The 25661-nt window shown below is 44.5% G+C and overlaps 1 protein-coding gene across 1 annotated transcript in view; it reads left to right on the top strand.

The window, feature by feature from the left end:
- The window catches only part of Ca10 (carbonic anhydrase 10), a 454098-nt gene that overhangs the window by 408642 nt on the left and 19795 nt on the right, over positions 1-25661 (top strand). Inside the window, exon 5 of the mRNA XM_042674000.1 lies at positions 25059-25154. Within this exon, the coding sequence (XP_042529934.1) occupies positions 25059-25154 (96 nt within the window). The remainder of the gene's footprint in view (positions 1-25058; positions 25155-25661) is intronic.

Below are 25661 nucleotides of genomic sequence, written 5' to 3'. Positions count from 1 at the left end.
AGAAATTGATACCTACATGAAATGAAGGGTATGTGAATTAGTTTGGTTGTGGTGATTATAAAAATCTATTCAAGTATCAAGATATTGAGTGGTACATCTTCTGTAAACATGGCTGCCATGTGTCAAGTAGGCCAAAACAAAGCTGAAATTTAAAACAGATGGCAGACTAAAAATAACAGATGCTGGTGGGGATGTGGCCAAAAGGGAATGCTACTACACTGTTGGTATGAGTGTAAACTGGTGCAACCACTCTGGAAAGCAATAAGGAGGTTCTTCAAAAAACTAAACATAGGGGTCCTAGCAATCCCACACCTAGGCAAGTATCCAATAGACCACAAACAATGTCACACTAAGGCCACCAGCACAACCATGTTCACTGCAGCTTTGTTTATTGTAGCTAAGATATGGAATCAATCCAGATGCTTCTCAGTGGACAAATTGATCAAGAAAATTTGGTATATATACACAATGGAATTCTACTCATCCATAAGAAAGAAAGGCATTGACCCATTCATAAGGAAATGGAAAGACTTGGAAAAATTATATTAAGCAGAATAAGCCAGACCCAGGAAACACAGGTTGCATGGTTTCCCTCACTTGTAATAATTAGAATGTGCCTATAAATCTATAATTAAACCCAATGGACAGCAAAAGACAAAAAATTATACTTGGACATAATGAGACAAAAGGAGGATATTCTTAGGAGATGATCACAAGGGCTCAATAGCTATGTGCAGATGATCATACAAAATGATGCATAACAAAATGAACTCCAAGAAATGGAGAAATGGACACAAGAGGTTTTTTTTTTTATTTTGCTTTTGTGGTTTTCCTTTTCTGTTTTTTTACACCTTTGTCACTGTTTTTTTTATATTTCTGTACCTTTTATCTTGTATGTAAGTTTAGCTGATTTGGGGAGAGGGAGGGAAAACACAGAAATGGTGAGACAAAGGGTGAACTCATTCAGCAGTGATCCTCACTAGACACTATGTTGAAAATGAACTGTACAACTTGGGTGGGGGGGAGAGGGATTGGGAAGGGAAAAACTGGGAGAAAATGAGGGAAGGGATGACATTGTTCAAAAAGAAATGTACTCAATACCTGACTTATTTAACTGTAGTCTTATATAAAATATAATATATAGAGAAAAAATATATAAATAGAAAATATTTTTTTAAATATAAATAAATAAAAATATTAAAATATAAATAAAACAGAGGGCAGGATGGTGTTCCGTGGTCAAGTACTGGACTTAAGGAACTTTGAGGGCCTTACAGCAATGTTGCTTCATTTCTGGTGCAGAGTAGCTAGGGGATGGAAGATAAAAGAAGGGATGCTTTCGGATTGTCTGAGAACAGCATGGAGTCAGCAGTTGTGGGTGGGTCACAGCAGCGACACTGGCAGTATCTACTGTGCCCAACAAGGAGATGGGAGGCCGCATCTTGCAGAAGACAGCAAGGCAGAGCAAGCAACACCACTGTGGAGGATACCACCACATGACTTCAAGTACCTGGTGGTACTGCTGATCTGATCTGAGCTGGAGAAGTGATCAGAAGCAATCTGGTTACATAAGCCCTTGAGGGAAGACAGCATGGGGAAGGGGTGACACCCAGCAGGTGCACAGGGGTGACAAGTAGTGACATTGAAACCTTGACCTTATTCAGACCCCGGGATGAAGTAGCCTGGGATATCCAAGTGGCCACAATAATGTCCACATTTTCTGGATTCAATATGCCAGACACTGTCATGATCCATGCATGCATTCATGCATGCATTGATTTATTCAATAGATGCTTATGGGGTGCCTGCCATGTATCAGGCTCTGTTCTGTTTGCCGTGGAGTATGTCCATATATGAGACATAATGATCTTGGCCCAGATGTAACTTACATTCTAGCAATAGGAAATAGATAATAAGTAAAAGCAGTATCTGGAGGAAGGGTGTGCAAATGCAGTCATTATACTCGATGCACATATGTGAGAATAGAGCCCCAAAACTTGAGGGGGGGATGGGTGGGGCTGGGAGAGATGGGGGGAAGACGGAAGGGGTGGCACTGATCAAGTGCATGTTACTTATAAAATGACTTTTGACTTGAGCTGAAGGAGCTATCTGGCATGCAAGTAGACAGTAATCATTCTGGTAGAAAGAACACGAGAAGCAAGGGGCCTGGAGATTCACCGGAGTAGAATAGAGACCTAATTAGGAGAATCAGGGCTGTGTTCATGGAAGAAAAGACATTGAAGCCAAGTCTCACAGGGATGAGCCATTGGACATCTGAAGGCAAAGTGTTTGGGAGGAACTAAAGAACAGGGAAGAGCTAGTGTCAAAAGCACCAAGGTAGGCATTTGTCTGATGAATCTGGAAAAAAGCAGAGATTCTGCAGTCAGATCTCATCCTTCTAAATATCTAGGATTACAGACATGAGCCATCTGTACCCAGTAAATCTGAATCCAGTAATCTATGCATCATTCACCCAGCATCCATTTGTACCAAACTCAATATTAGTCGCTGGAAATTCAGCAATGAACCAGGTAGACAATATCCCTGCTTTATTGAATTTATACTCTACTGAGTGCTTATGGGTGACAGAAAATACTAAATGGTGATAAGTGGCTGAGAAGTGCATAACTGCAGGTAGTCTCTCTAAGATGACCCTGAAGGTGCGGTGGAAATGTCAGGATCACAAGAGGCTCTGAGAAGATCAAAGAACGCATATATTTTTAGGCAGATAAATTGGTGCAGAATTCTGAAGATGGCAATGAACGTATAGATTGGAGGCCAGAACATCTGGGCAGGTTGGATAAGAGAATGATACAAAGTAAGACCGGAAAGGCCAGATAGAGATGATAAAGGAGAGCTTCCTGGATGCTGTACTGCACAAGGTATAAACTATTAGAGACTTTTTTTAAAAGCAGAGCTGTGACACGGTCCACATTTCCTCTTAAGGTCACTGTGGAGACCAGAGGGAGGAGGGAGGAGAGAGAAGTCAAATGTAAGCAAAGACTGATCAAGACCTGGAGTGGTCTGATGACACGAGATGGTAGGATAGTGTTGGAGGTTTTCAAATTAGAACTGAGGAGTATATGGGTGTGAATATATAAACCGAGGAAAATATGGGAAGTGAAGAGGGAATAAAAACGAGAACTAAGCTTGCATGTGGGGTTTAAGCAATCTGTGGAGTGGATGGGAGAACTGGAGAGGACTGGATATGGAGTCATGCTAACCACCATGTTTCAGGCCATGTTAAGCTTGAGACACCAATAATATCATACGCCCAGGTGGAGAAGTGACGAAAGCAATGGAGAACAGGCATCCGACGTGCACACAAACACACTGGAAAGATCTGTAGGCTTAAAAGTGAATCCTGAGGCTCTCCCCATGGAAATCCTGACTTGACTGGCTTACGGGCACACATGCACCAGGGTTTTTAGATTTTTAAGTAGACAACACTGCAACCCACTGGCCTACTTCTAGGGAGTGGTGAAGCAAAAGGACAGATTGAGATTCTCCAGAGAGATTCGTGAGCTTGGAGACGTGAAGCCCAGGGACACCTCCAGGTCTTTATTCCCTTCAAACTCTGGCTCACTTGAATGTCTATGGCTGCGCAGAGGAGCCGACAAAGGAGCCCGAGAAGCAGCAACCGGCGCCATTTTTCTTCCTTTCCTTGGAACCCTGTGCATCTGTAAGGCAAGGGTTCACCTGACCATTCCCCACCCCCTTGTTTTTCTGGGGGCTCTTTTCCAGCTGTCTTACCAGCCTTTCCAACCTGCCTCCGTCCACTGTTTGCTTCTCGGAGCCATTTCTGTTCCCAGCCCAGCACAGTGCAAACCAACTCATTTAGCAGATGTTCCTTCTCCTGACTTCGGGTTCCAAGACATATTTATCCTACATTTGTCCACATTAAACTGCATTTTTATCATCCATTATTCCAAGTCCTTCCATGATCTGGGCCCCTGTACATTTGATTGTAAGGCTCAGTGATTTGTGGCACCTCTAGGAGCTGTCATGTGAGGATTTGGAATCCTTTCTGCAGAGCTATTACGTGGGTCATTACTATCAATAACACAGAGTGGCCGGCCCTGGTGGCTCTGGCTTTGCAGAGGCAAGAAGAGAGAGGCTGGACTCAAGGGCGTTTGTTTTTCATGACACTGCATTGCTCCACCCACCACCAGGCTTCCTCCTATGCTGGCAATGGCACTGAGAGAATGTCTCAAATGATCCGCAGTCTCCAAGTCCTCACATCACACTCTCCAGGAATGTAATTAACTGCTCTCTAAGCTGGGTACATTCTCCACCCGAGATCTTGAGCTTAATTGTAAGGGACATTGCTGGAGATCCAACAAACATTGACATTTTTAATTTTTTCTTTCTTTCTTTAGCTGATCCTGGGGCTTGAACTGAAGGCCTGGGTGCTGTTCCTGAGCTCTTTTTGCTCAAGGCTAGCTCTCTACCGCTTGAGCCTCATCACTACTTCCAACTATTTCTGAGTAGTTTATTGGAGCTAAGAGTCTCATAGCCTTTCCTGCCCAGGCTGGCTGCAAACAGCAATTCTCAGATCTCAGCTTCCTGAGTAGCTAGGATTACAGGCGTGGGCTACTGGCACCCAGCTTTCATTTTTTATTAAAATGTTTTATTGTTGCTTAAAGGTAACATACAGAGGGTTATGGTTACATAAGTCAGGTAAAGAGTACATTTCTTGGTGGACAATGTCACCCCTTCTCTCACTCTCTCCCAATTTTTCCCTCCCATCCCACCCACAAGTTTTTGTTTGTTTGTTTGTTGTTGTTTGTTTGTTTTGTTGGTCATGGGGCCTGAACTCTGGGCCTGGGCGCTGTCCCTCAGTTCAGCTCAAGGCTAGTGCTCTACCACTTGAACCACAGCATCACTTCTGGCTTTTTCTGCTTATGTGGTGCTGAGGAATCGAACCCAGGGTCTCATGCATGCAAGGCAAGCGCTCTACCATCGAACCACCTTCCCAGCCTTCTCCCCACCACACAAGTTTTATGGTTCATTTTCAACAGAGTATCTAGTGAGTAGCACTGTTGCATACATTGGCATTTTCAACATCTGGCAGATAAGATCAGCCTGTGATTCACCTTTAGCCACCCTTCCCCCAAGTGAGAGCTAAAGGGGTATTTAGGTGGATGCTGCCTGACTTAAGTTTTACAGGTTGGAAATCAAGGGCCAAAGGTTGAGCTCAGAAACGAGAAGTAAGCCCACCTCACTACACTTCCTGTTCTAAGTGTTTGAATGGCTCTCTCCTCATTTTACTAAGATTTTATTCATTATGTCCACCTTACACTTTCTAATCTTTTAAGGCATCATAAACCTTCTCAGAAGCCAGAGAAATAATTAATCAAAGAATCAGTTTAATTTCTTCACAGGCACTTAGGCAGCAGCTAGTTTGGGCCAGGAGGTAAGCCAGGCAGGGGTCATATAAGCAGGAATAAGGGACTGCAATCACAGAGCGAGTGAATTTAATACTAAGGAGAACCATTCAATATTTTGGGGTTTGTTTTGTTTTGTTTGTTTTGTTGTTGTTGTTTGGTGGTGGTGGTTGTGGGGCTTGAACTCTGGGCCTGGGCACTGTCTCTGAGCTCTTCAGCCCAAGGCTAGCATTCTACCACTTGAGCCACAGCGCCACTTCCACAATGCCACTTTCTGAGTGTTTTATTGGAGATAAGAGTCTCACGATCTTTCCCGCCCGGGCTGACTTTGAACCACAATCCTCAGATCTCAGCCGGCTGGGTAGCTAGGATTACAGGTGTGAGCCACTGGCGCCAGGCTTGTTTTGTTTTCTTAGTTCTACTTTGCTAAAGCCCTTCTCCAAGGGTCTTTTACTTCTCAGATGGCCCAGCCATCCAAGCTGTTCTTTTCAACCCAAGCAAAGTCAGTCTCCACAGGACATTTAGAAATATGTATCATATTAGAGGTGGCCACAGTGACTTGAGAGAGAAGCTGGTAGTTCATGTCTACAGGACTGCCAAGTTCAGGACCAGCCTTCATCAACATATCACCAGCACCCCCTTGATAAACATTACAAAGAGGGTATGCTTGCTTTGAATGGCTGTTTTAATGCTACACCACAGACCTAGAGGCTTAAAACTATATATATATGTACTGTCTTACCATTCTGGAGATCAGTCGTCTAAAGGGCTGACATCAAGGAATTGGTGGGCTGCACTCTTTGCGGCCCTCTGGGAAAGCAAGGCTCAAAATCAATCATGTGAACCCCAGAATCTTCCACAAGGTAGCACTCACTCTGCATTACTGCCCTGTTCTCCCCCTCCTCTTAACAAGGATCCTTATGATCACATGGAGCATATTCAGATAATCCAGGATCACTTTCCCATCTCAAGATCCTTATGCAGTGACTTTTTTTTCCCCATGTGATAGAACACGTTCCTGGGTTTCCTGAGTCAGGGATGTCTATGAAGAGCCATTATTCTGTCTGCCACAGAAAGGGGCAAATAATTGGTTAGCTAAAAGTACGATTTCAGCCACCAGAGGGAGCCCTCATGATATGGACAATCCTTTATTACTTAATAAGTCATAAAGGTGGCTGTTGCCCAAATAAATCCAGTAGAGTACTGGCTGTTCCATGTCAGGAGTTCAAAATGCCTTTGGAAGGTGGCCTGCCCTGAAATGTTCTTACATGAACTAGTAGCCTTTTGATGGGAAACGCTTTTCCAACCTTGTTTAATCCTTCAGTGAATGTGAATTTCCTGTCTTCTCATGGGCCGCCCAAAGGAAAGCAATCTATACACAAGAAGAAAAATTCAGAGCTCTACCTGTTACACACACACACACACACACACACACACACACACACACACACACACAAGAACCTGCCTACACAGATAATTGGGCGTCGACTTTATCGGAACTTCATAATTCGAGGCTTCCCAGGCGAATGTACCGTTCACAAAACTTTTCCATCCATTGTCTCATTAGATCCAGACAATGAATGTGCAGGCAGTTGGAGAAAGTGTTATTTTTATCACCATTTTGCAGATGAAGGAAAAAAAAAAAACTGTGAGCAGAAGAGCTTGAGTATCTCGCCCACGGCCACAGAGCTAATAAACCAAAGGGCTATGACTCCGATGCCCTTGAACTCCAGGCCAGTGGTTTGTCCTCCCAGCCACCCTGACACTCAGAATTCTAAGGAGCTGATATGCAAAGCAGAGCCAGATTTCTAAGCCCATGTCATTGGAGGCTTAATTGGACCTGTCATTTTTAAGGAGACAGTGTGAAGCCACGAAAAGGGTTTAGAATTAGGGGTGAGGCAAAGCCCATAGTCTCCACATCCATGACTTGAGGATGATGGATTACAGTTTAATGAAGTGTTTTCTAAGTTAGTCTGAGTGTTAGAAACCCCTGAAGTGATGCGTAAAATACAAATTTTTGTGTTTTCCCTGAGAGTCCAAGTTCACTGGGTCCAAGGGAGAGGCAAAGATGTCTGGATTTGTCATTAGTATGCACAGTGGATCCTAGGCGCAGACAAGTTGGGGAAATGACCATGCTCAGTATTCTTTCCTTTTTTGTACCAGGCCTGGGGCTTTGGACTCGGGGCTTGGTACTGTCCTTTAGCTTTTGTGCTCAAGGATAATGCTCTACCACTTGAGCCACAGTTCCACTTCTCATTATGTAGCTTGTCTTCTTTTGTGGAGGGAGGAGGAATGCTTTTTTTTTTTTTTTTGTCAGTCCTGGTCCTTGAACTCAGGGCCTAGGCATTGCCCCTGAGCTCCTTTTTGCTCAAGGCTAGCACTCTGCCACTACTGGCTTTTTCTGGGATTAATTGGAGATAAGAGTCTCACAGACTTTCCTGTCCCCGATGGCTTCAAATTGTGATCCTCAGATCTCAGCCTCCTGAGTAACTAGGATTATAGGCATAAGCTACCAGTATCTGGGTGTTTTCTCTTATTGGGCGTGGGAAGGGGGGGTTAATTGGAGATAAGAGTCTCATAAATCTTCCTGCGTGGACTAGGTTCAAACTGTGGTTCTCAGATCTCAACCTTCTTGGTAGCTAAGGTCACAGGTGTGGCCCATTGGTGGCCAGCCATTCCTAGGATTTTTGCATAGATGAAATGGGATGATGGATATATTGAGCACTCAGCACTGATTTACTCTGAATGTTTGAGTTCTTCTCCCCACCTTTACCATGAAGATATTGTCTTTCCATTGTGTTAAGGGTCGGGGAGGGGGGGAAGTTGTGCTTGAACTCAGGACCTTGCTTGGCTTTTTCACTCAATGCTGGTTTCCTACCTCTTGATCCACAGATGTACTTTTAGCTTTTTCTGGTTAACTGGAGATGAGTCTTATAGACTTCCCTGCCCAGGCTGACTTCGAACCGGGATCCTCAGATCTCAGTCTCCTGAGTAGCTAGGATTATAGACATCAGCCACCAGTGCCCAGCTTCCATTTCTTTACTTTGGACTGTATGTATTAAGAGGACAAGTTCCTGTTGCCTGAGGCTTATATAAAATTACAGAAGTTTCTCATAGAAAAAAACAAGCCTTGGGGACCATCAGCATGAGGGAGCTTTTGGGTGGTAGAAGTAAATGATCATTTAAAGGAGAACCCAAGGAGGTTATTGAACTCCCTTCATTTTTCTGCACTGTGAGTAACTATATTTCACCATCCCCTTTCACCTTTATCCAGGGAGCAAGACTATTTAGCCCGATGCATTTATTTTACTTATCTGCTGATTTATAAAGCCCACCTTCTGCCTGGAGCAATGAGGACATTACATTCTTATAAACAACACACTCTATATAATCAGTCTTGTCAACCAAACAATATCCCCTGAGATAAATCCCCACTCTCCAGGGGTGGCAAAGGGAACTTTCATTTTGCCAACAGGTTCACCTTGTACCTTGGCTCAGCTTTCAGAATAAACACCACATAAATCCACCCAGCCTCTCCTCTTATCCACCCGGCTGTCCAGACACATGTCTTACAGAGACCTCTCAGCAGCCCCTACTTGCAGAAATGGAGAATAATTGGCTGTTTGATGACCAGAGCTCCAAGAACATTCATCGCCAGGTGGAACTCTGCAAAAAAATTAGACTTTCAGCCGGGCACCAGTGGCCCATACCTGTAATCCTAGCTACTCAGGAGGCTGAGATATGAGTATCGCATTTCAAAGCCAACCCTGGCAGAAAAGTCTGTGAGACTCCAATTAACCACCAGAAAAACTGGAAGTGACACTGTGCTCAAGTGGTAGAGCACTTGCCATGAGCTAAAGAGCTGAGGGACAGAACCCCACCCCAGAGTTCAAGCCCCACAACCAACAACACCAACGAAAAAAAATTAGCCTTTCGCTAAGCATAGGTGGCTCAAGCCTATAAATCCTAGCTACTCAGGAGGATGAGATCTAAGGATTGTGTTTTGAAGCCCAGCCCAGGTAGGAAAGTCCATGGGACTCATCTCCAGTGAGCCACCAAAGAAATGAAAGTAGAGCTGTGCCAGATTCGAGTGAATGCTCGAGTGAATGCCCAGTGAATGCTCAAGGTCCTGAGTTCAAGCCCCAGTACCAGCACAGAGAGAAAGAGAGGGGGGAGAGAGACAGACAGACAGACAGAGATAGACAGAGCCAGAGACAGAGAGACAGAGACAGAGAGAGATGAAGCTATCCAGAGATCAGGAGCTGTGTCGTGTTTCTCTCTGCCATCAGGATGCATTGCTGGTATGTGGTGGTATTTATAGTTCTTGCCTTCTTCCATCATGGGGCTATTCATTCCCTGCCGCTCTACCTTGGGAGTACGTAACCGATATTCTTAGCTCATGGCTGAATTTGCCTTGAGTCTCGGAGGAAACTTTGAGCTGAAACTTTTAAATAATTCTGCATTTGTTAAGATTCTCTCTACTCTTGAAAGTAGACTACAGCCTTTAGGGACAAAAAGCAGAATATTTGTGGCTTAAAGATGGAAAAACCCCTCACATGCTTGTACCTGAAACCCTTGGTCCCCAGCCAATGGTGCTCTTTTGATTGGTGCTGGAAATGTCAGGAGGTGAGGTCTGGCTGAGGAGGTAGACCATTGAGAACAGGCATGCTGTTGAAAGGTACGCCTGCTCACCATCCTTCCCCACTCTCTTGGCTTCCTGTCTGTCATGAGATAAAAGAATCTCCCACCACACACTCCAGCCACCATGATATTCTACCCAAGCTTGGTAGACCAAGCAGTCGTGGACTAAACCCTCTGAACATGTGAGCCAAGTACATCATTCCTCCTTTCAGTTGTTCGTTAGAGTAGTTGGGTCTAAGCTGTACAGAAGTAACTAATACTGACTTCACCTCAATTCTTTTAGGAAGAGACCCTCTGGCCCTGCCCAGACAAGGAATCTGAACCTACATTCTAATGAGGTTACTACAGGATTTGTGTGTGTGTGTGTGTAACTCAGTCTTAACCTTGACTTTTGTTTGACTTTCCCTGTCTTTGTAATCCCCAATGCTGAGAAGTGGTAAACACTTGAAGGGGACAGAAACGGACTATGTCCTAGGTATCTCCAATTTCTTACATAATACAAATAAAGAATGTGATTGCTTTTAGGAGTGAATGAATCAATGGATGAATGAAGTCAGGAACTGGGAAATCTTAACTCACTCACACAGCTTTGCGTCCACAGGCAACTCTTCTCCCTTCTCCCTTCACTTTAAATCTCTCCCAAAGCCCAGTTTCCTCTGTTCCAGTAAATGCATTGAGGAGGGAATGGGCTTATTCTACCTGTGACTTTGTTTTGCTAATTCAGATAACAACAGAGGCAGGAAACTTGGGGGGGGGTCTTCAAGTGTCCATTTTGTGCCCCTGGGCCTGTCTCTCCAGGAGTACCTACCCACAGATTCCCCTCCCATTTCTCCTGTCCCAATCATCACCTGTTCAGAGGCAGCTTCATGGTTAACAACTTCCACAGTTCCTGGTTTTATCTGAAACCCCTGACCATTCAGGCTGAGTCAATCATCACCTGTACTTGCGAAAGGGCTGCTCATCCTCTCCTTAACTTCCCCTGTGGGTTCTCAGTCAGGGCAAAAAGAGAGTTAAAGAATCCTTTAAATATGTGTGCACTTCATGAATACCTAAATCAGGACCAGGCTTCAGGGTCTCGGCCTGCTACTCAGGAGGAAGAACAGGAAAGTCACAGCTGGAGGTCAGCCAAGGCAAAAATTTCCTGAGACTTCATCTAAAGGAATAACTGGTTGTGGTATCCCAGCTATGGTTAACACCAGCTACATGCAGGTAGAGAGACTGAGATCAGGAGGATCGCAGTCCCTTTGGTCGCCTGTGTCTGGAAGTTCGTCATCCAAAGGCACACCATGTTGTATGTGAATCTTTAACTCAGTGCCACCACGAGAAAGTACTTACTTAGAGTCAGTGCCCCAGAGGAAAAGTTTGACCATTACTCAAGAAAGTAAGCATAGAATTATATGGTACAGCCTAGCAATTCCACTCTTATGCGTGTACACAACATAAATGAAAATAAGTACTCACACAGAAACTCGTACCCCTGGGTTCTCAGATTCCACTTTGAATAGCCCTGCCCCATCTCAGAACCAGACATTATTGACTTACCACTAGAACTTGGGGCAGGCACAATGATCCCGGTGCTTTGTGTCCCTCCAGATTCCCCTGGGTCATGTGACTGTCATGTATATGCCCAGGTGAGAGAAAACTTCCGAACAACCAGTCCAGAGGAGAAAGAGCACTGAGGAGTCACAGATTCTTGTCACAGGTTCAGGCCACACAGATAACCAGGGCAGTTGTGCTAAGACCCCTCCCCAATCCCAGGGTGGGCCTGGTACTATGCCAATCAAGTGGCCACACAGCCCCTCCCAGCATCTACCTCATAGGCAATGTCCTATGCAAAGCTTTCTTTTTAGCCACTTACCTGTTTGTAGTTTAGTTTTTTCAGAAGGTATTTGGGGGGGGGGCAGGTTGCTTGTATTGGGATTTGAACTCAGGGCTTCACACTCTCATTTGGCTTTTTTTACTCAAGGCAGACGCTCTTGTCTATCACTTGAGACACAGCTCCACTTCTGGCTTTTTACTGATTAATTGGAGATAAGAGTCCCATAGACTCTTTTGCCCAGGTTAGCTTCGAACCTTGACCCTCAGATCTCAGTCTTCTGAGTAGCTAGCATTACAGGTGGGAGTCACCAGCGCCCAACTTTGTGCCCGTCATCTGTGGAGAAACTCTCAGCTCTCTGTTTATTTAAAGCATGTGAGGGCAAAGGCTGTGTGCGGGAGATGAAAGGGAGCCGTGCTAATTCCATGTTAATGACAGCAAAGCAATTTTCTCACAGGAAATAACCAGTTACCTTAATCATTTTAAGTAGTTATTAGCAACCGCCTAAAAAGAATGGCTACGCTTATCACAATACACGCACAAAGGAAATGAAGACATGAATAACGAGACCTTAAACAGATTTCTGGCATCTTCCTTCTGGGTAGTATTAAACGGTATTAATCTTTTTAACTGACTTCAAACCTGAGACCACAGCCGCGAGATAAAGCGTGCAGCGAACTACTGGAATTAGAGGTGGTCTCACCAGATTTATAGTGCCAATTTACCAGCAGCACAAGTACGCCACACCACTGCAAAGAAGGCTATAGAGAAGGCAGAATGACAGGTAGATGTATGGATTAATTAATAAAATGCAGGTAATAGCATCTGCCCCAAGCATCATACTTCTTCAGAGGCTGTTCTATATATGTCTCTGGGAAGAGAAAAATTTTTTTAAAAAATCAAAACATCTTGCTAGGTGTTGTTAGCTGTGCACCCAACCCTCCTCCCCCACCAGAGGTGTTAGGAAATGAATGAAATGCATTCATTCGTGTCATACCACACACAGAAGAAAAAGTTAGACGTGAACAAACAATAAAGCGCTTGGTTGAGAGTTTTGCAGTTTTAAGGCATGTCGGGTCATTTATTTTCCTAAGTCAAGAGGGTCGTTTTTTCCTCCCTGCGGTGGTTGTACTTTGTGAAGAAAATGATGCACTCATTATAAACCACCAAGTGTATTTAGCACCTGCAACGGGCCTTTTTTTGTGAAGGCCCTTGGGTAATGACCTCTGCCAGCCCCAGTTCTCCCCTGGAGCAGCTCTTCTTCTACTGGGGAGCTGTTTCTGTATACAAATCATCAGACCAGGAAATAGCACAAGGCATGCATGCTATGGGTCTCCACCTAGCGGGCAAAGCTTCAGCCTGGTTTTGAAGCACGAGTAAGAACTTGTCAGAAGATGAAGAACACTTCTGGTGGAGGAAGCAGGTGTGTTCAAACAGACAGATATGTATCCAGACAGGTGTGCCCAGGAATCTGCAGTGGCTCAGTGTGGCTGGCATTGTGTAGTTAGGGCAGGACAATGAAAGGTAAGGCTGGTGTTCGTGAAGGGTCTTTGGGATCATGGAAAGAGTCAGCACATTCCCTTCCCAAAGGAGAGTGAAATGATCCAGAAAGAGGCTGGGAGTAAATGTCTAGACTTAGCTATCTTTTCGGCTGTGGAGGGGAGATTGGTTTGAGGGGCTGTGGGGTGGGTTGTAATCAACCAACACAATCATCCAGGCGAGATCAGCTGAGGCTCTGAACCAAAATGGCAGCACTGGGAATAAAGCAAAGAGGAACAGTTACAAGAATTGTTAGAAATATTAAGAAAAGCCACAGGACTTAGAAGCTAATGGAATCCTATGAGGAAGGAACTCTTCAGGTGGACAGATACAGGGGCTGGAGGTCACTGCCCTGAAATTAGGGATGCAGGAGGAGGAGCAGTTCCAAGCAAAGGTCAATGTGGCAGGAAAGGAGCTTGGCTTGGGCTGTGCTGAGACTGAGTATAAAATCGCATGGTATCCCATTTGTCCAACCTTTCCTTGATTTGTTGTGTTTCTGAGTCTCTTTTAAGAAAATTTCGGCCTGTGTCAAGGAGACCTAGGGTTTCTCCTATTCCATCCTGTAATGTTTCAGAGTATCTGCTTTGACTCTGAGGTCTTTGATCCATTTGGAGTTGATTCTGGTGCAGGGTAATATATAAGGATCTAGCTTTAGTTTTCTACAAGTGATTAACCAATTTTTCCAGCACCATTTACTGAAGAGGCTGTCTTTCTTCCATTCTATTTTTTTAGCTCCCTTATGAAAATTAGATGGCTATAGGTCTGTGGGTTCATTTCTGGGTTTTCAATTCTATTCCATTGGTTCTGAGGTCTGTTCTTGTGCCAGTACCAAGCTGTTTTGATTACTATGGCTTTGTAGTAGAGTTTGAAATTTGGTATTGATATTCCTCCAGCACTGTTCTTTCTGTTAAGGATCGTTTTTGCTATTCTGGGTCTTTTATTGTTCCATATGAATTTTTGGATTGCCCCTTCTATTTCCTTGAAGAATGAGGTTGGAATATTGATAGGGTTTTCCTTATTTGCAATAACTAGTATATGTCTGAGACAAGCAGAAATGGTCAGGTAAGTTGATGTTAAGCGAAATGAACACCAAGTTAAGGACTCAAATGCTTTTTTTTTTCTTTCTTGCTATGTGTCTAACATATTTATAAGATATTTTTTTGTTGCTTTGTATATCCCTCCCCCACGGTATAATCCCTGTTTTCACTGTATTTGATGTTGGTATAATTTGGGGAGGGGAAGGGAAAAAACAAATTGTTTAAATAGGGATACAGGTGGACCCATTGCACCAATGAGATGTACAAGATTTTATGTTGAATACAAACTTTACAGCTTGGGCGCTGGTAAGGGGGGGTGGGAAGATGGGAAGGGATGGGAAGGGGAAACAAAGGAGGAGGCTACAATGCTTGATAAGAAATGTACTCATTATCTTGCCCATGTAATTGTAACCCCTCTGTATAGTATTTTTACAATGAAATTAATTAATTAATTAAAAATTTAAAAATAAATAACATGGTGCTGCTAGGAACTGGTGGTTCATACCTATAATCCTAGCTATTAAGGAGGCTATATCTGAGGATCAAAGTTCAAAGCCAGCCTGAACACCAGAAAGTGGAGCTGTGGTTCAAATGGAAGAACTCCAGCCTTGAGCCACAGAGCTAGGGGACAATGCCCAGGCTCTGAGTTCAAGCCCCAGTACACACACACACACACACACACACACACCCCTTATAGTGCTGCTGCTGCTGCTGCTGTGTGTGTGTGTGTGTGTGTGTGTGTGTGCATATATATATATATTGGAGGAGAGATAATCAAGAAGTTGAGCTGGAGAGATAATGGTTGTGGTGGTTTGTGGAGATATGTGTGTACATGTTGGAGAAGAGGTAATCAGGTAATCAAGAATATGAGCTGAGAGATAAAGGTGGTGGTGTAGGTATGCATATGTGTACATGTGTGTGTCATATGTTTGTTGTATGGTATATATATATATATATATATATATATCAATCAGAAGAAGATGAGCAAAAGAAATAATAGTTGTGGTTTGTGAAGTGTGGGGGGGGTGCATGCACATGTGCATGTGTATTGGGGGAGACATAATACAAAATGTGAGCAGAGAGTAATTTCAGATTCTGGAGTGTCTGTCACTCATCTGGTATATACTGGGTGTTTCTCTATGTTAACTCACAGAATCCTAGACGGGTGCTGTTAGCTCATGCCTATCCTAGCTACTGAGGAGGTTGAGATTTGAAGATCTGGATTCAAAGCCAGTCTAGGTAGGAAAGTGTTTGAGACTCTTATCTCCAGCTAATCACCAAAAAAAAAAAAAAAAAAAAACAGAAGTGGAATTGTGGCTCTAAGTGGTAGAGCACTAGCCTTGAGCAAAACAAGACAAAACAAAAACAGCTCAGGGACAGGACCTATGCCCTGAGCTCAAGCCCCACAACTGACAAAAAAAGGAAGAAAGAAAAAAAATTACAGAATTCTTACAACTGAGGAAGTTATGGTATCATCCTCATCAGAGAGATGAAGTTAACTCTGTACTCTGAGTTAGTCATTTGGTGCAGAGCCTGGGTCAGCTTTCTAACTTGGCACTATTTTCTGAAATTGCTATAAGTGCAGAAAAGTTGGGATTTAAAGCAGAATAAAACTCAGATTTTAGTAGTACTAAGATATTCAAAAGGTTGGGCAGAATGGCAGCCGGCTGAGGTGCCAACTTGGGCTACATAGAAAGATACTATCTTAAGAGGGAAAAATATAGAATAAGAGTTAAGAAGGTTAGATTTTATTAGGGTACACTGCATTCATATATGAAAAGATCACAGTGAAACTCCTGTGTAGGACTGGAATATGATAATAAAGAGAGAGGGGGGAAGGGAGAGGGAGAGGGAGGGGGGGGAGCTTTAATCCAGAAAGCCAATCTAGAGAAGATGGCAGTTTAAGAGGGGTTTTCAGGTGACAGAAATTGCAGTAAAGAAAAAGAAAAATATATTTAAATAGTCTTTCAGGCAAAGACAACACAGGCCAAAGCCAAAACATGTGCAGCTCTGAGGTTAGTGTAGGGAGCAGCCAGGGTGCTGCATGTTGTAGAGCTAGGGGCACAGCAGAACTTGAGTGTGGGCCCTGTTTGAAGATGCATCATGAATTACAAAGCTCGCCACGTGTGTACCACCTCTGTCCCTCCTGGCACCGTAAATTCCTTGAAGCCAAGTCTGGGTCTCCAGGACTTGGCACAGAATGGGTTAGTGCCTCTCAGTGGATGGAAACCACACTGTCTCCTCTCATCTTGGGAATGGCACAGAACTCTGGCTGTAGCACAGACCTCCCCAAGCTGACACAGTCTGATAGTGTTGCAAGGTGGAGGCATGACATTTGAGGTGACGCCTTTGCTCAGTGAATGGACCCACATGACAGGGATGGGAAGGAAACACTGGAAAACTGGGGATCTGCCCCAGAGAGATTAGGCCCACTGGTTTCTGGGAAAGCCCTGGTGTTGTCACATGCTCACAGATAGACTGAGAATGGAGCTGATGTCTTAATATAGACTGCCCACACGCCTGTTCCCAAATGCTGTCAGCACAATGCTGCCTCTGTTTCCCTCTCGGAGTATTATTTTGGGAGCCCTGGACAAGGCCACCATCTGGGCTTCCCTGCAGTGCAGAGGGAGCCATTCGGCTTTGCTGCCTCACAGTCTCTGTTCACCACTGTTAGCCTCCACTTAGCTCCTGGTAACAGGATCAAAGGATCTTCCTATAAACCAAAACCCACAGGAGGATGTAGGACCTGGCTGTGCCCACCATGGAATCAGAGCCCACAGGGGTTTAGCAGGACAGACATCACCACGCCATGGGGCACCCTGACTTCCCTCAGCAGCCTTCATGAAACCTCAGAGCACGAGAACTCGGGCCTTCCTTCCCACGTTACACAGAAGGAAACCAATATGGACTTTCCTAGCCATGGCTAGTGGCTAATTGACTTTCCTAGCTAGTTGCATATGCACACATCAGGGCTGTGTTGAATGACGGCTGTTCTATAGTTCATGACACACAGTAGAGTCACACACACACACACACACACACACACACACACACACACACACACACACACACACACACACACACACAACGATTCGTCCAGACCCAGGGATTCCGATGGCTGGAGAGCATGAAAAGGCTCTGAGATGGACTTACCATGGCCCCCAAATCCCTCCATCACTGCTTGCAATCCCTTCTCCCTTCCTCCAAGGGATGTGTCAACCATCCTCCGGCATTTGGCTTCATTTCCAAATTGTACTAATGCACCAGAATCACTATGGCTGTCCGGCATTTTTGGACTCTGTCCATATCCATATGGAGAGTTTCTTGGGTTGTTTTTTTTTTTTTGCCATTTATTTCCTAATAATTAAATGACCCGCCTGGTATTTCTTGCAATACACTAATACTTTTTTGTATGTGATTACCAAGCCTTGTCTGGTACTTAGTACTCATCTTTTCAAATCCTGAATACTTCTCCCAGTTTTTTCAGAGGCCTGTTTGAATGTGTCCCATTTCCTGAAATCTGCACTGATATGTAGTTTTCTTCATCATCTTTAATAAGAAAAAATCACTAAATAATCTGTGTTGTCTTTTATGGCTAAAATCGTTGGGCAGGTACTCAAATTGCTTTAAACTTGTCAAGTGTCCCAAGAGAGGTCAGGTGATCCAGATTCTGGTTTTGGACACAAGACTCACTAAGAGCATGAGTGAACTTGGAACAACAAGTACTGGGTTGTTGGCTACAGCTGGTCATGTGATCACCACAGTGAGAAATCAAGGGTCCTTCCTCCCTTATAGGTTTTGGTTCAGCAGTCTGTCCTAAAAGCCAGTCTGATGTCATCACCAACCCTCCGTACCATCTTTCTCTCCATCTTCAAACCTCTGATGACCTTCATTGTTCTTAAGAAAGGGCAATATTCTTTTTTGGTACTGGGATTTGAAATGAGGGCCTGGGCACTGCCCCTTGGATTTTTAGCCCAAGGCTGTCACTCTACCACTTGAGACACAGATCTACTTTTGGGTTTGTTGTTGATGGTGGTAGTGGTGGTTAACTGGAAATAAGGTCCTTATGGCATTGCCTACCCAAGCTGACTTTGAACAGTGATCCTTAGAATTTTAGCTCCTTGAGAAGCTAGGATTACAGGCATGAGCCACCAGCTCCCAGCAAAAGGCAACATTCTTAGTCTCCAAGTTTGCTACAATCCATACTCCCTCTTTTCTCCCAAGTCATCCTACATCAATCCTCTTCAGCCTTTGCCTTTTACTCAGATGCATCTTCCAGGATGCTATAGGGTCTTCACACATGTACCTCCCTCTGCCCAGTGGTCTTTTCCCCTGTCCATCTCTATGTGTCCAACACCTGGCCTGGCACAGAGAAAACGCAAATGAGTATATGCTGGAAGGATTCATGGACAAAGACTTGGGTGGCAATTCTTGGATTTGCAATCTTGTACTTTGTTTGCCTTTGGTTTGGTTCCATTACTAGCAAACGGAAAAGGCAAAAAAAAAAAAAAGTCCCACAAGGCCGCAGTCCCTGCCAAGCCTTCTTCTCTGTTTACCCAACCAGCCTGGCCCCCTCTTCACCCATGCACAGCCCAGGCACAAACACGCTGCCTACTGAACCGTCAGCTTAAATATTTGGTTTCAATTCAGTGCAATTCAATTTACTTTGAGGGAAGCTCAACAGGCAACCCCTGTGCTCCCCACCAAGGCTTGTTTAGTTGTTGGAAGCATCATAAAATCCTGTACTTAAAAACCTGCATGTTTTCCACATAAACACCTCAAGGTCTAACCTGGGGCTGTAACTTGTCAAGATGGCAGACGTGTCATTTATAATCCAGCCCCCTAATCAGACATGGTGATGAGTTCTTCTAGTCCTATCTCCCCAGGAGGCTGAGGTTGGAGGTTTACTTGAGGCCAGGAGGTTTTAAGTCCAGCCTGCTACCCTACTCCCCTCCTCGGGAGGGAGGTGGGGGGAAGGGGAGGAGGGGGTAGAAATCCAGTCCCTTTGACTCTCAACTCTGCACTCTCTCGACTCCATCTCATAGTATATCCATGTGGACAGTGTTTAGGTGGAGCCAGCTAGCGTTTTTCTCTTATTTTGTACTTCTAGCTGGAGCTGGGCTGATAAGCACACTCAAACACACCCAGCTTTTTTTTTTTTTTTTTTCTGAACGTGTCTTCCATTCCAGCTACCACGGGATATATAAAATGGGAGGGAAGACCACAGTCCGAAACCACACTGATCAAAAAGTGAGACCTTATCTCAAAATTACAAATTAGAATTTAGTATCAGGACATAAAGATAGGTTCACTTTGAGAGCTCTTCCAGTGGAATCAGTATGTTGGCTGAATGAAGTAGAAGAGAACAGTGGCCGGGGCCTTGGTGTCTGATGCCACCTACTTGAGAGGCTGAGATCAGGAGGATTAAGGTTCCAGGCTGACCCAAGCATAAAAAACACATGAACTACCTGATTATAATAAAATACTTTTAATGCAATGTTATTTTTCGTTAGCTATGCATGAATTTAGGCTTTTTGCATAATTGATTCTAAGAGATACTGGCTAATGCACTAACCTCAAACTCTGCCCAAATACATTGGTAAATTTATCTTGCCTTCAACATTTTTGTGGGTACAGATCTTCCTGGGAAAAGCAGTAGGAAAACTATCCTTGTCTTAAACGAACCATGTAATATTATGTGTCTCCATTCATTAAAACAAGAGTCTTCATCAGTTCTGGAATACCTATTTAATAACTATTTGACAGAAAAAGAAAAAAGAGTACCAGACACGATCCTACCAGAATGGAGCACATCTATAATCCCAGCTATGTGAGACATGAAAATGGGAGGATCACACTTCGAGGTCAAGACAGGCAAAAGTTAGTTTAAAAAAAAAACACCAAAAAAACACAAAAACCCACAAAGCTGGGCCTACTGTTTCATACCTGCAATTTCAGCTAGTCAAAAAGCAGAGGTATCAGGATCTTGTTTCAAGTCTAGCCTCATGCAAAAAGCAGGAGACTTTACTTGGGGGAAAAAAAAAAAAGCAAAAGGGGCCGGTGTGCAGCTCTTGGCATAGACTGCTTGCCTAGAAAGCAAAAATTCAAACTCCAGCCATACCAGAAACTAATAGTGATAACCTGAACATCTCGTGATATGACTGAACAAGGACCGTCTCCTGTTCTAAATGAAGAAACTGAGGCACAGAGCAGGCTGAGACACAAAAATCCAAGGAAACACTAGCCTTGCATCATCTGCACCCAAACATGTTCCATTGTGCAATCCGCAGACTCTCACAACAAAATCACCTGCTTGGAAAATCCAATTTTGTTCTCTTCTGGGAGAGAAATGCCTTCACTCTGATTTTCTAGGTCGCAGCGTTAGCTGGACTGCTTTGGGGGGAAGGAAGGTGTCCTCCTGTCAATGCAATGATGAGCACTTGGTTCTCTTTTGGGGCTCCAAGAGCACGCACATCTTAAAGAGTCAAGAAGTCAGCGTCACCAGGCAGAGCCGGTGATAATTGCCAAGCCACGGGATGAGACTGTGGCTGTTGGTATATATCACACGGGGCCCTGCTCTGTAGACTGTGTGTGCTCTTACACATCAAGACAAACTCACTAATGACTTTCTATAAATAAACTCTAGCTTATCATTGTTCCGGCACCAAAAAAAAATAACTGCTCAAATGTGATCTCCCCCTGCACAATCCCCACCCCCACCCCCAACCAATACAAGACATCTTTGTTTTCTCTTTTCTTTCTTGGAGAAAAGTGAAATGAGCTGGTATCACTGTGAAGTGAACAAACCTGTCACTGTTTGGCCGGATGATCTGAGAAGAGTCGTTTAACCTCTCTGGGCCTTCATTTCATCCTTTGTTTCAGGAGCAAATAGGGCTGGGGTGGGATCAGGGGAACTCCTCAATGATAATAATATAGAAGAAGGGGTTTGGCATCCAGAGGGCACTTGGAACCTAAGTGTGGGCTGGAATCAAACATATGTGAGTTAACTATATGTTGTTGTTTTTTTTTTTTAAAAAAAAAAAAGGTTTAAAGGGCTATAAGAGGCTGAACATGGTGAGGTACACCTAAAATCCTAGCTACTCAGGAGGCAGGGATTAGAGGATCATTGTTGGGGGACAGTCCAGGTAAAAAGTTATCCAGACCCCCACCCCCAATCTCAACAAACAAATCAGTACAGTCTGTGCATCTGGGATCTTCAATCCCGGCTATACAGGAGGTATAGCTAGGAGAATCTCAGTCTGAGGCTAGCCCTAGGGGAGGGAGGAGGGGAGGGGGGAAGAGGGGGAAGCATAGGTTACCATCTGAAAAATAACCTAAAGTAAAAAAGGCTAGAAGTATGGTTTAAGTGATAGAGTGCTTACTGCACAAGGCCTTGGGTTCAAACCCAAGTAACAGCAAAATCACGACCTCACCCTCAATGCACCAGCCCCCATTTAGCCTTCGAGCTGATACAGTCCCACCCCATATGCAGCTCCTAGTCTAGGAACTTCTCCTTGTCTTTTTGGGGTATTTTGAGTTGGAGGGGAGAATCGTTCTATTGCATTGCTTCCTACTTCCTGCAGGGAGAGTGTGCTGTAATGACAAGGCATGTCTCCAAAGCTCTGGCCTGTCCCCAGCTGGCTTTTGCAGGCCCCCTGGGTCAGGTAGGAGGACCCAGCAGAGAGCAGCATGTGTCTCCTCAGCAGAAAGCTTTCTGAGCGCTGGAAAGAAAGTACATGGAAGGGGTGAGAAGCCACTACACCTGCCTCCTTCCCAGGGCCATGCTGTGCTGCCTGTGGGAAATCCTGGTCTCATGGGGAACCAGGATGAGGATGAGTACACACGAGCCAGGTAGAGTTCTGCACAGGCAACACTTTTTATCCACCCCTGCCTCTGTGGCTGCCCTTCTCAGGGCAGAGCAGCTACAGTGGAACCATTTGTCTCCATTGGCAAAGCATGTCAGAAGTAAAACACACACACACACACACACACACACACAATAAGCAACAGAGATACGTCAAGACCAGCAAACAGCATGCCTCCTCTGTGAGATGCTGCAGGAGGTAGGATGCGCAGGGCAGCCTCCAGGTTCAAGGTACCATCTCCCTGAGTGCACACTGATTGGGCCCATTGCTTATGCTCCACTTGGTCTCAACTCCAGCCATTAACTCTCTAGCTGGAGAGCTCTTAACGAATGCAGTGCCCAAGTTGCACCCAAAATCAATTAGAACAGAGATGGAAAGGAATAAGCTGGTGGAGGTGAGCTTTAAAAGCATCCTGGCGATCTGAATGGTCAGCGGAGGTGCAGACCACTGTGTGAGACGGTGGTTTCTGGCTCAAGTTCAAGCAAAAACAAATCCTTTCTGTACTTCTAAAACTCTGACTTCCTTTTTAATGCAATGCAGGCAATGATGAATCCTCTCTTATTCTTCGAGAATCACAAATCACTTTTACATGCACCACCTTATTAGATTCTCAAATCAGCCTTTGGAAAGTACTAACACCATTACAGAAAGATATATGATACACTTGCTGTAACATTGTTTGCAAGAGAGAAGAAAGAAAAGAAAAAGAAAAAAAAAGTGAAAGCCAGAGATACAGTTAAGTATGTTAGAGAGTGTTCATGCAGAGGAAGTTATTAGTGTGAATTAAGAATAAGGAGAATTAACTGAAAAAGATAGCTGGATGCCAGTGGCTCATGCCTGTAATCCTAGCTACTCAGGAGGCTGAAATCTAAAGATCACAATTCAAAGTCAACCTGGACAGGAAAGTACATAAGACTCCTATCTCCAATTAACCACCAAAAAGCCAAAAGTGAAGCTGTGGTTCAAAGTGGTAGAGCACTAGCCTCAAGCAAAAAAAAAAATAAAGCTCAGAGACAGCTCCCAGGCCCTAAGTTCAAGCCTCAAGACCTATACCAAAAAAAAAAAACCAATTATGTATGACCAGGTGATATACACCTGTAGTCTCAGCACTCAGGGGACAGAGGCCGCAGGATTTACATAGTGACTTCAGGTCATAGAGGAAGGGAAGAGAAGGGAAGGGAATGGAAAAGAAAAAAAAGGGGGGGAAAGGGCGGAGAGCAGAGGAGAAGAGAAGAGAGGAAAAGAGAGGAGGGGAGGGGAGAGGAGAGGAGAAAGGAACTGTATTTGATTTTGGTATCCTGATGTCGTATATACGTTTATCTGAATTAGGGAAGGGAAGGGGACCAACAAAATGGTGAGACAAAGGACAAGGGGGAACCAATGCAGCAGAGATACTCACAAGACATTATGTTGGAAATGATCTGTACAACCTGGGGGTACATTAGGGGGCAGAGGGAGAAAAATGAGGGAAGGGGTAACAAGTTGGACATGAAATATACTCACTACCTTACTTACATAACTGTAATCCCTCTGTACAACACTTGACAATAAAAATTAAAATTTTTAAAAATGAAAGGAACTATTTTTAAGCCATAACTCTGAACTATATACCTATTTTTCACAGGAAGCAACTGAGCTCGGTGATATGCCTAAACACTGATGGTGACTCAATTTGAACGTATACATTTCATTTTACAATTTACAAAAGGACTCTTTCAAAAATTAGTAACGGAGCTGGGAATGTGGCTCAGTGGTAGAGTGCTTGCCTAGCACGCATGAAGCCCTGGGTTCAATTCCTCAGTATCACAGAAACAGAAAAAACAAAAATGGTGCCGTGGCTCAAGTGGTAGAGCACTAGCCTTGAGCACAGATCGGCTCAGGGACAGAGCTCAGGCCCTGAGTTCAAGCCCCAGGCCCAGCAAAAAAGAGGGGGCATAACAAGGGGAAAACCATAACCATCGGAGTCAGAATCTAGGACTCCTTCGGTCCCTCACTGTCTGAAACACCAGCATCTTAGGAAACAGATCGATAATTGGAGGAGGGGGGGGGGTAGGGGGAGGAGGAGGAGGGGAGGGGGAGAAGGAGGAGGAGGGGGAGGGGGAGGAGGAGGAGGAGGAGGTGGTCGTCTGCATAGCCAGGTGTTCTGGGTAGGCTAACTTATGAGGAGACTGAGCAAGCTGCCAGCCCCTTCCCAGCATGAGAACCACCACAGCCTCCTCCCAGACCTGCCTAGCCGAGGACCTAACCACTCTCAGATCTAAGCCCACACAAGGGCTGTCAGGAAGATTGACTGCAGCTGCCAGCAGTAGCTGTTGGTACAGCCAGGAGAGCACATCCACCCCTGCAGGGCTGTTCCATTCCTAATAAGGAAAATTCACTCTACACACACTTTAGAGGAAATGTCCTGGGAGGGAGCCAGAACCAGATGGACGCTGAGCTTATTAAAAGCAGGCTTGTTACCAGAAAACATTTGTAAATATGTATGGGTATTTTTGGGCTCGCATGTGTGTGTGTGTGTGTGTGTGAGAGAGAGAGAGAGACAGACAGACAGACAGACAGACAGAGAGACAGACAGAGAGACAGACAGAGAGAGAGAGAGAGAGAATGCACATTTTGCTTTGCATAGATGCCTGCAAACCCTTCTGAAATCCCTTGACTTTCTCCCTGCTCTTCCATTTGCTTTGCAGTTCATCCTCGTGGAAGGGTGTGTGCTGTGCGCCATAGCTGTGCATGCTGGAGGCCGTTCTCATTTCTCGTTCTTCCTTCCTGACAGGTACAGCTCATCCACTACAACCATGAGTTATACACCAATGTCACAGAAGCTGCGAAGAGTCCGAATGGATTGGTGGTAGTTTCTATATTTATAAAAGTAAGTCTTTCGCTTCTCCTTTCTTCTCTTCTGGCCACTCCAGTCTCAATCAGAATATCAACTTGCAGTCTCTGATGGGCTAAAAAAAGAAAACGACAAAAAAGAACCAAGTGTCAGTGGCTCATGCCTGTAATCCTCCCTACTCGGGAGGCTGAGATCTGAGAATCACAGCTCAAAGCCAACCCAGGCAAATGAATCCTGATACTCCAAATAACCAACAAAAAGCCATGAGTAAAGATGTGGCTCAAGTGGTGGAGCACCAAGCAAGAGCACAAGGCCCTAAGTTCAAGCCCTACTACCAGTACCAAAAAAAAAAATTTAAGTGATGAGATGTTGGTTCATGTCCATGCCTAAGAATGCTGTAGCATCTCCTAACTTTTATGTCTGTGAAAGTCATGGGAGGTCCAATCCCCTACAAAAATGTCAAAATGTGAAATGATGGGTTCCATCTAAGCACATCAGGGCTTCAGGGTCCAGAGCTCAGGCAACTTTTCTCCCAGAGAGACA

The sequence above is a fragment of the Dipodomys spectabilis genome, unplaced genomic scaffold, assembly GCF_019054845.1.
Source record: "Dipodomys spectabilis isolate Male_0828 unplaced genomic scaffold, ASM1905484v1 ptg000018l, whole genome shotgun sequence".
In the NCBI taxonomy this organism is placed as follows: Eukaryota; Metazoa; Chordata; class Mammalia; order Rodentia; family Heteromyidae; genus Dipodomys; species Dipodomys spectabilis.
The sequence above is the reverse complement of the archived record's forward strand: the minus strand, read 5'-3'. Positions and strand labels throughout refer to the sequence as shown.